Source organism: Alexandromys fortis, unplaced genomic scaffold, assembly GCF_014885135.2.
Source record: "Alexandromys fortis isolate MF-2015 unplaced genomic scaffold, M_Fortis_MF-2015_v1.1 scaffold_20, whole genome shotgun sequence".
NCBI classification, from domain to species: domain Eukaryota; kingdom Metazoa; phylum Chordata; class Mammalia; order Rodentia; family Cricetidae; genus Alexandromys; species Alexandromys fortis.
The window spans coordinates 4,502,582-4,514,184 of NW_026067903.1; the positions used below are offsets into that span (position 1 = coordinate 4,502,582).

General features: G+C 40.4%; 1 protein-coding gene across 5 annotated transcripts in view; it reads left to right on the plus strand.

The window, feature by feature from the left end:
• The window catches only part of Aff3 (ALF transcription elongation factor 3), a 471,150-nt gene that overhangs the window by 300,870 nt on the left and 158,677 nt on the right, over positions 1–11,603 (plus strand). For all 5 annotated transcript variants that reach the window (XM_050134761.1, XM_050134764.1, XM_050134763.1 and 2 more), the window contains one exon: positions 6,782–6,818. In XM_050134761.1, coding sequence (XP_049990718.1) covers positions 6,782–6,818 — 37 coding nt within the window. The remainder of the gene's footprint in view (positions 1–6,781; positions 6,819–11,603) is intronic.

Below are 11,603 nucleotides of genomic sequence, written 5' to 3' on the forward strand. Positions count from 1 at the left end.
ACAGTTCCCTAGACAAACACTGCCCGGCATTTCTGCCTCGTTCTTCAAATCTCAAAAGTAATTGGATTTGGTAAAGAAAACAATCCATGACTCCTGTAAATTGGCTGCCATTCATTACCAGGTATCTCAGCCAAGAGAGAAGAAAATGAATTCTCTCTGCCCCTTTCCCCTTCATTTTGCAGCAATCTCATAACTTGAAATGCAAATAAAGAGCTGGAAAGTGAAATATGCTTTTCAGTCTGGGTCGGAATACGCATCCCAACCCAGGGGCATCTTGGGAGCTTTCACGTGGCTAGGAGTGATGAATCTGGCGGATCAGCCCTCATCTGGAACTATTCTTGCTGAGTGGTTTTCAAAGCCTTGCACAGAATTCTAGCATCATTACAGAAATGAGAATTGACTGCCTTCCTCTCAATTCTCCAGGAAGGAGAATGAGAGCCAGCACGTGTGGAGGGAAGTGCCCGCAGTTGGACGGCTTACCACACATCTCCTGCAGGTTGCTCGGCGTGCCTCACATCTCCCAGTGAATATTTGCACTAAGGCTTCATGATTCACATTACCTCAGAAGGAAACATTTAAATTAACTATAAATTATATTTTGTCAACGTGAGCCTCATTGAAGCAGAACGAAAGGAAACAAGACTGCTTGGGGCCAGCAAAGATGCCAAGCCTGAGGACCTGTAGCTGATAACCAAGTTGGGTGCCAGATGTAGCACACATTCTATTTGGTCTTAATAGTAAAAACCCAGAGTCAGATATTAGGGGGTGAAAGATAAGAGAAGCAGAGCATCCAGCCACTAAAGTTCTTTTTACCTCTACTGAGTCACCAGACCATAGGGGGCGAAATCCTGTCTCTGCATGTCCTCAGACTGAATGCTATGAACTCCTTCCTGCCTTATATTCCTCTCTCTGCCCAGCCACATCCCTTTCTGTCTCCACCTCCCTAGTGCTGAGATTAAAGGCATGTGACTGCCAAGTACTGGGATTAAAGGTGTGAGCCACCACTGCTTACCTCTGATCCTCTTTTAGACTGGATCAATCTAGCATAGCCCAGGGTGGCCTTGAACTCACAGAGAAGCCTCTGCCTCAGCCTCTGCCTCCGCCTCCAGCCTCCACCTCCCGAGTGCTGGGATTAAAGGTGTGTGTCACCACTACCTGGGCCCCATGGCTAGCTAGTGGCTAGCTCCACACTCTGATCTTTAGGCAAGCTTTATTTGTTAAAGCACAAACAAAATATTCATCAGTACCTAAGTTCTATCCCCATGACTTGCATTGTAGAAGAGAAGTGGTTCATAGAAGTTATCCTTTGACCTTCACACACACACTTACACTGGATAGGTAGGTAGGTAGGTAGGTAGGTAGATAGATAGATAGATAGATAGATAGATAGATAGATAGATAGATAGATATTTTGAGGAAATTAAAGTGACTACTGAGTGAACAAATCCTACCAGAGTTGTACAGTTACATTTCTTTTGTTAACTAGCTTCAGGAGTCATATGAAAATATAAAATTTTTCCATTTATAGCTTTTGGTAATTCTAGTGATGAACTAATGAATAAACAAGGAGAAATGTGAGTGGAGTCAACTTCAAAAAGTTCGGCAAAGCCATTATTTTTAAAAACTACCAACACCAAGGGCTGGAGAGAGGGCACACAGAACTTGCTGCTCTTACAGAAGTAGGACTTGGCATGTCAGACAGCTCACAGCTCCAGGGCGTCTGATCCCCTCCTGCTCTTACACACGCACATACACACACACACGTACTTCATTTTTAAGAATAATAAAAATAAAGTGTTTAAAAGAGAAATGTTCTCACCATACCAGTATGAGTACTGCTTTCCTCCAAAACTGTAGTTGAAAATCCTCTTCTTTCATTGATCTACAGCTCATTTCAAGAAGCCCAGAATTGGCTTTTGTTTCACAGTCAGTGGCATCTGATGGTAATTACCAAAGTTTCCTTTCATGGCAGTCAGATTAGTTCCTTTCTCAACACTGTGGCCAGAGTTCCAGACACAAGTGAAGGGGAAGAGGGCTCGTGTAGGCTCCCAGTTTTGGATGATTCCGTTCATCCCGGAGGGAAGGGTCTGTTGAGCAGAGTAGTCCCTATATACAGCAGGGAGCAGAGGAAAGACATGGTGACCTACTTCCTCCTCCTAGACCCTACCTCCCACCATCACCATTTCCTAATAATTCCACCATGTTGTTTGTCTACAAGTCAGAGCCTTGTGGTCTAAATAACCCTGGAAACCCCTCAAAGACATAGCCAGATATGTGTTTTACTAATCTCTTAGGTGCTCCTCAATCCAATCAAACTGATAAATAAAATTGACCATTACAGTAGTACATGGGCTGATGGGTCCTCATTTGATTAAAATGCCATGATGCATCTTATGAAACATGTTATTCATTATTGTACCTCACTAAACGGCTATCATGAACACCAGTGCGCCTAGTAATTTCTATCTTGAGCAAAATCACAAATTTTTATGAGTTAAATACCACGTTTAAGGGGTTTCAAGGATTCCCAAGATGCCAAATAATAGTTCTAGTGTTGGAACTTCAAACTAAGTTATTCTTTAAAGGCAGAAGGGCTGATTCTCCCCACTGTGCGCTTGATCACCAGAATAGCACATTTGAAGTGTGACCCTGATAAGCTAGAAACAGCACAGAAACATGAGGATGTCCTGATAGGAGATGACAGCAGTTTGGTTTTTTTTTTTTTTTTCCTGTCTCAGTGAGGTTTCTTTATCAATTATTACAGAGCCATGCTTCGATTAAAACAGTCATCAAAGTAAGATTCTTTTGACCTTATCAAGTGTCCTTTTTACATGTGTGCTTTTATACCTCAATATAGTTTTCTTTTTAAAATCTCATACTTGAAAATAAAACAAAGAAGCAACGAAGTCTCGCTCAGAGTCAGGAAGATCTCAGAGGGCAAGACTCTCTTGAATTACAGAAACCAGTGAGACGTATGTCCCAAGAGGGAACTTTGAACACACAGGTTGAAGCACCCAGACAGCCCCGTGACATCACTTTTAGCCAGAGTTAGTCATTCGTATGCATCCCTCACTCTTGACTCACAGGACTCACTGGCATAGTCTCTAAGCAGCCTAACAGAAAGGTCAGGGAGATGCTGAAAAGGACTGGCACTCTCCAGGAGTGCACTAACAGAAGGTGAATCACCAGGGCGGAGACAGCCTCTGAGGTAGAATCCACAAGCATGTTGGTGTCTGGTTAGTTGGTGTGAACTTGAAAGTGGAAAGGACTCCAGCTATTTGGAGAAAGCAGTTACCTTTTTCTGCTTTGACCCAACCTGGCACTGGCTTCCTGAAGAAGGACCAATTCCACACTGTGGAGGCCTCTGGGATTTCACAGCTAACTGGACAAGGAAGGGTGGCAGATAGTTTATCAGGGTTCAGAGAGCATCCATGTTTTCTTAAAGAAACGAATGCCTCCAAGAACAGACTAATGAGTCGCTGGGCCAGCTGTAGTTAAGAATGATGGTCAGGGCCTTGGGAGATCGCTCTGGGTAAAAGTGCTTGCTGTGCAAGTCTGATGGCCTGAGCTTAGATCTCTAGACCCCCGTGTAAAAAGCCAGAACAATAGCAAGCCCTAACCCCAGCACTCACAGGATGAGGCAGAAACTTGTGGGCTGGCTAGCCTGGCGTATGTAGTGCAGAAGTACAAACAAGGGAAACACTGCCTCAAACAAGGCAGAAAGTGAGAACAGATCCCAGAATTTGTCAACACACACACACACACACACACACACACACACACACACGAGATTGCTTTTCTACCCAAAGGATGACAACCTGGAAATATTGGAATTTAATGAGTTAGTGTTTTCTGAGCTAATCTGGTAGTCAGAAGACATGAGTGCAGTAGGAACAAAGTCTGAGTTCATTCATATCTTTTTCTATGCCATCTTCTGTAGTGATTTTTTTGCAAGCAATTATTTTAAGCATATTCTGCTTGTCCTTCTCTCCCCCATGCAAAATGAAATAATAAGTCATTAATCAGAGGGGTTTTTTAGCTAAAATTTGATCTTCTGGGATGTAGGGATGAAGCTTCCTGTGAACGGCAAGTTCATCCTGACTCTCTGCTTCAAAAGAGGGGAAGCCAGTAGCTGTCGTACAAGGTGCAGGAGAGATCAGCAAATGAGCACCCTACTCCCGTTAGTGTGGGCAGAGAATCAGAAAAGGCCTCCCTGTCTGTTTTTAGAAGAACAGGCTGAGTGCTGAAATCCATGCCAGTTACCATCCTTGTCCATTGATGGCGAGTCTCCTCCGCCTAGAGCCACAGCCTACGCACAGCACGGAGACGCTGACTGACTGAGGCCCAAAATGTTTCCTACAAATTAAAGCTAAAACAAACTGTGTCCATATATAAACTCCAAATTAATTGGAGAAGAGCTCACCAACCCATCTGGAGTCTTTAATTGTGGACATTTATTTATTTATTTTTTTTTTTGTATTACAGAATGTACCCAAAGTAGGCCAGCGTCGCTTTGCAGATTAGGCTTCAGGCCTGTCACTGCAGGAGTGGTTTATTTATTTCATCTTCACACTCTGATTTTCCAAAAGCTGAGTTCCAGAGTAAGAACTAAACTCGTTGCTCTTCTGAAGGCAAATAGCTCATTATTACCTAAGAAAGGTTCCTTGGGCTTCTGTGTAACTCGGGCCACACAGCTCCTACCCAACAGCCTGGCTTCTTTTATCCTATCCCGGAGGGGTTCCTTTCTAAAATGGACATTATTACTTAGATGTAAATATCACCGGTCCTATTAAGTGTCTTCCCCCTGCCTGATAGCAACTGCATTCCTAGAGCAAACTGTTGTAGAAACACATCAAGTCATATATTAGTAGTTGATTCCATTTCACTAGGTTTTTATTCCACATATCAGAATTATATAGGAGTTTTAGATTTTATGTACCAGGACACATTTTTATTTACACTCTTACCATCTTCTTATATAACTCACTCTTATATTTTATGTTAAAAAAACAATTTTACAAAGAAAGAAAATTTAAATTCTCAAGACAGAAGTTTGCATTTCATTTTAATACAAATAAAAGCAGGTTCAATCTATTTACCTGAGTAGTAACTAAATCTAAGATACAGAGTAATACTGGATTTATGCCATTGCGACTTAATGCTTCTGCATAATAACCTTTGTGTCTATCACAATGAGATCACAGTTGCTCAGTAGAGTGTGTCCAGTCAAGATGGGGCTGGCAGCCGTCGTCTGTAAAGACATTAGAAGTAGGACACATTCAGAGGCAAATGAGTTGGTTCCAGAGACATTAATGTAATGTATCAGTGACTAAAGCTGGAAACTAAAGTCATAAATTTCATAGAAGAAAACACAAGGTTATTTCTCTGTAACCTTGGTTTCAGTGATAGGTTCTAAAATACAACCCACCAAAGTATGAACGACAAAAGAAAAATTAAATAAATATAAAAATATAAAAGTTATGTGCATCAGAGGACATTATCAGTAATAAGAGAATACTAGAAAACGGGGGAATTATCGTCAGACCATACATCTAGTAAGGGTATAGAATCAACTGTGTGAGGACCTCTTTCAACTCAATAACAAAAACGTAAATAACTACATAAAATGATGAATTACTTGAATAGGTATTTCTTCAAAAATGAAAATAGTCATCAACTGTGTGGGAAAATGTTTAACATCTTTAGTTTTTTAGGCAAATACAAATAAAAAGCACAATGAGATGCCATTCTTCCCATACAGAGATGACTACAAAAAAAAAAAACCAATTAAAATAGTAAGTGCTGGCGAGGATGTTGAGAGATTGGAGCCTTTATACATTTCTGATAGGAATGACAGGGTTCTGCCACCACAGGAAACAGCTTGTGCTTCTCAAAACATTTACAAAGAGTTTCATAAGACCCCAAATTCTACCTCTAGGTATATACAGAGAAGGATTTAAAACAAGAGCTGTGTATGTTTCAGTCAGCAGCACAGCTCACAGAATATAGACACTATATGCTATCAGCAGGTGTGTGCATAAAATATCATCTTACATATCCAATAGTATTCATCCATAAAATGAACCATAGCACATACCGATAATCCTGGCACTCAGAAGCCTGAGGTAGGAGGATTATAAATACTAGGCCAGCATAGATTGTATAGTGAGACCTTGCCAAAGGAAGAAGAGAGGAAGATGGAGGAGGGAGAGGTGAAGATATGGCTACTGATACCAGTTCCAACAAGAATGAAATTCCAGTGCAGCATTCTAACTGAAGAAGCCAGACTCAGAAGGTCACAGATGTGTGGTTCTAGGTAGATGAGATACCAGAATGGGAAAGTCCAAAAACACAGATGCAAACAGGTAGGGGCTGAGGGACAGGGAAAGGGGGATGTAGGGGATACTGCTTAAAGGGTAGGGGACTTAATGCTTGAGTGATGGGGTGCTTGCACGTAGGTAGAGGTGGCAGTCATTCAACAACTTGAAAGTACCACAAGCCACAGAATTTCTTGTTTCCGAATGTTTGTTTTGTATGATGTGAATTATCACCTCAATAAGACCAAACAAAAATTCAATAATGAAAAATGACTGCAATTGTAACTATACTCCCAGGACTTCTTAACAAGCACGCTCGTGTAGATGTGTCTCGTGACAGTAGCTGGTAGAGTTTAGAATGGAGACTTGGTTCTGAATAATGAGTAACATATCATGTATTCAACTTTAGTTTGGAAAATGGAAATAAGAGCATTAATTGATATTTCTTGTTTTTCTTTTTTCAGGACTCTCAACTTGTATCCTCTGGACACAATAATCCAAGTAAGAACTTGTCTCTAAAGCGTTCTGTGGAGAGGGCAGGGAAAGATGAGCAGTAGGTTTCACAGAAGCCACCAGGCAACACAATCAAGTGAGAGAAAGAGAGCCTTTTGTTGAGGCACCGCCTACATGTGTGATGAGGCTCTTGATGACCCCGAGTGTGGGTATTCAAGGGGAGGAGGCCAACACTTAGAGTAGTGCATGTCAAGGGGATTCCAGAAGAGAAGAGCACCGTGCTCCATTGGTCCCTAGTATATGTGAAGGAAATAAATTAAAAGGCATGTAACGAGATGCCTAAATTAAAAGAAAATGAATAGGCAAAGAAACCCAAACAGAAGGCGTCACAGTAAATGACCTTAGACTCTATTAAGGAAACACACACTTGTTAAATATACTGTGCCTTCTTCCAGAAATAGGCAGGCTGGGCTGGACAGCAAGGGGTCCCCATACTGAATCCAGTGGTTGATGAAGCATGTGAACTCTGTCATCAGAGAGGGAGCATTCTGTGAAAGAGAGCCTTAATTCTCTTCTGTGGCCCTACAAGTTGTTATTAATGTTGTCTGTGGCATTAAAAATGCATAAGCTCCCGGTTTGTGTCTTAAAAGCAAACTCATGAAGACCAGGAATTGTTGGCTTCTCTAGCAGCCAGTGGGCTGGGAACAGGGCAGCCTTTGCTAGTTACAAAGCTATGGGAAGATAAAAATCACTCTGAGTTGGTAGAGGCGTCTGTGGAACTGAGACTCATCCTCTTGACGCCTGTAAGGCAGGAGAGTTTGGAAGAGAAGATGTCCACACAGTGTACTGGGAAGTTCCATAACATTCCTGCACAGATAGAGAAAAGTCAATTGGGGAGAGGGTGATGGCAATCTGACACAGGACTTTCCGGGAGCATGGGTACCAGTGAGGATTCTTTGTAATTCTTCTGTGACAAGTTCTTGATGTTTAATAAGCTTCTGTTTTATAATATTGGGATATTAAGTATGTTACTGTATAATTCACATATGAAAACACATGGTGTATGTCTGCATTTTATAATTTGGGAGAATGCTTGCTCAGCTGGCAGGTTGATCTTAAGTACTTCCTCCTCTCCAGTTTGGAATCCTCACTCAGTGACTAGGATGCTGCAGAAATGGAAGTCAGTTAGCAGCAGCCCTAGTTCAGGAAAGGGGCCTTTACTGAAGAACAGCCCTGAGCAATGAAATTATAACTTGGACAGAAAAAGAAGCAACAAAGAGTGTGTGTTGGTATGGGGAAGAGCTCTTGGGAGCCCCTGGGCAGGCTGTAGGTCTCCGTTGAATCCCAGAAGAACAGCGGGCATGGATTGTCATGATGGACAGCTAGACCATTCCATCCCTGTCACCCTAAGTCCCCAACCTAGCTAGTGCACATAGAATTTTCCACTTGATTTTCTTTTTTAAAAGCTCAAAAAACCAAAACCCCAGTAATATTTGCTTAAGAGATGAGCAGTTTACGAGATCTCCTCCTAAAGAGAAACAAACTAGACTCTTAAGATGATGCTAGATCTGGAGTGGGTATACTTCGGTGCTGGAAAAGGGGGCAGCTTTGTCAGCAAGATGACTAACCAAGAATTCTGTACATGCAAAGTAAAGTATTTCCTGCCTTGTTTGGAAGCAAAAGGAGGTGTTGGACTCCCAGATCACCTCTTCTCTTGCGACATTCTAGCCAACATACCCTCTCCTGTTGCCGATCAACCCTTCACTCCCCACAAGGCACAAGTGTTCTAGAAAGCTCCATCAGTGCTCTGATGCAGAAATCAACACCTCACTTGAGTTGACGAGCCTGTTGTTCAGACCTGTGAGCACTGAGAGGAGCCCTGACCACAGAGGACATCTGTGTCATTCTGGGCAAAGAGAAGCAGAGGCGTGAGTGTAGCTCAGTCTGCAGAAGTCGTCACAGAATGCTGTGAAAAATAAATTGTTGGTTAAATGACCTTAAGAATGATCAATAAAATAAAAATTTAATAGACTCTCATAAAAGCAATAAATATTAGTTCAAGACCCAAATATGACATATAAAATTGAAACCTCTTTGTTTTACTGATAAACAGATAAGAAAAGTCAAAAGAGGCTAAAGTAAACAGGCAACCAGGACAGCAGCATCCAGTTGATAGGAATACAAGAAACAAGTCAAAAACTAAATAAACCTCAAATAACATCCCCAAGAAAATAAGCAACATACATTTTTTAAAAAATACTTTATGTAAAAAAAAGAGGCTGTACCCAAGATTTTACCAAGTAAAATCAAAATTCTTGTATTTGAATTCTGAAACTCAGAATATTTGTTGAATTGCAGAAGAGGTAGAATAAAAAATGAGAAATACAGTAAAGAGTGAGAAAATTTGGAGAAACACTAAGTCACATTTATATAAATGAAAAATGGAAATTAAATTTCTTTGAGCAGGCTTGATATCACGTTTGAGATTGTTGAGAAAGACTAATGAATTAGAAAACTGGACTTAAGGAATCAGAAGAATGCAGCATAAGAAGGCCAGAAGCGGAACAAAGAACAGGGACGTTAAGAAGCACAGGGATGAGGCAGGACCATCTGCCGTACACCTGTCTAGAACTCCCAGAGCAGGTGAGACAGGGCCAGTAGTGAAGGGCGTGACCTCTGAGAATTATCCAGATGGAAAACTAACCCAAAGGTTCATTGTACCCAAGTGATATTGACGGGACAGATGGAAAGAAGCCCACGTGTGTATTTTACTGCAAGACATGGAAGTTTTGTTTATAAGAAAGCAAGCAAACGCCTCCATCTGACCTCACAGTAGCAGCTGTGGAAATGAACAGGTAGTGGAATTATAGCTGCAGTTAGCTGAGGGAACCTAGTTATCAATTGGAAATCTCGCGGGCTAGAAAGGTGACTTGACATTGAAGGGTGGGTCCCTCTTGCAGAGGACCAGAGTTTGGTCCCAACTCACAACCACATGTAATCCAAGATCCAGGAGATTCAACACTCTCCTCTGACCTTGTGTGGCTAACACAAATATATATAAGTAAATATTAAACCTTTATTTTAAAGACTATACACAGATACATAAATAAGTATTAAATCTTTTTATTTTAAAAACTAGGTAATTTAAGCCAAAATTAGGTGAAATCAGTGTATTATAGTATGTTTTAGTGACTAATTTTAAAAATTATGTTTTATATAAAAATGTCCCATATATAACCTAAACAATCTTATAACTATTTATCTAAAAAATGGCCTAGTCATTTTAAAAGTAAAATCATTTTACACAGTGGTAAAGCTGGTTGCTTTTTACCAGGAATTCCACCAAGCACAGCATGAAGTAACTTCGAGCTGGCGCCCTCTTTTGGACAGTCCAGTAGGAAAGGCAGCAGTTCACCACTCCCTCAAGCCACCATAACCTTGATGTCAGCACTCGACAAGAACTGAAAAGTTGTAACTGATTTTATTAATGATCCAAATGCATAAGTATCCAAGAGGATGTTTCTAATTAAATCTAGCAGTGTATAAAATACATTTCAAAGTATAAGAGCTAAGAAATCCTATTTGTTCTGGTAACTTAAAATCAGATTCTGTTCAAATAGTGATAGAATTTACCATAGTAATTATGAAAAGAAAAAATATATTTAATCCAAGACATTGAAAAAATATTTGATAAAATTCTATATATGTAATTTAGAAAAAATGTCTTAGCAAGTTGGTCATAGAAGACTAACTCATTTCCACAAACAGTTGCCCGTGTTTTTAAGGAAGAAGTTCCTAGGAATTCTTCTCCTTTGTCTTTAAGTGCACCCTCGACAGCTTAGGCAAAGGCACCATTTCAAGACCGATACCTCAGGATAGAATCCTTGGCCATAGCCGTAAACTAAGAAAAAAGAAGATGTGGTGTTCATTAGGATGGAAACATCAGAACTCATCTCCCCAAATGATGTAATCATCAATATATTGATAGAACACTGAAAAACCCTACAGCTGAATTACTAGAATTAATAAGGAGATTTAACAATGCTCTATTCACAATCAATTCTCCTGACTTAAAAATAAAAGAAAAATCACAGCTAAAAATACCTGACACGGGCACAGAAATAATTACTAAGCAATGAATCTGATAAACTACATAAGAAAGTGGTGAAAAGTTTAAAAAACTATTGAGAAATATTACAGACGACCTCAATGAATAAAGTGACTAGTATCAGGTACAGACATTAGAAGGTACAATGTAAAAATTTATCCTTCTCTATACATTGTAGATTCAGTACAATGCCATCCAAGTTCAAATATTTGTATAGATAGAAGTAGGCAATCTGGGCCTGTAATTTATATGATAGAGCAAAAGATGAGAATGGCAAAGATATGAAAAAGAATGAAGCTTGCACCTTGTCTTTACCAGCTACATCAAAACAACCAAAGCTACGCTATAGAGGTAGCTAGACTAGTGGAGTGACGGACCGTGAATGCATGGGAATTGTCACGCTGAAGCTAGTACAGTGGCCAGTGTGGATAAGCAGGTGTCTTGTGCTGGAATACTTGGGATGGGAAACAATGAGATAACATCTCACCTCGCATCAAGTACAAAAATTAACCTCGGGTATTTTTCGAAGACCAGTAAAACCGTGATTTTAGAGGGTGGTAATGGAGCACCTTATTTGTGTCTTCGGTAAATGCGAAGATGGCAGAGGAAACTATTGGCAAATATCATTTCATTGAAGTTAAAAACATAGTTCAGTCAGAAATACCAGCAGAAAAAGCAAAAGGCTAAACACTGGGATGCTTTCTCTTATTATTTAGGCTTATAGT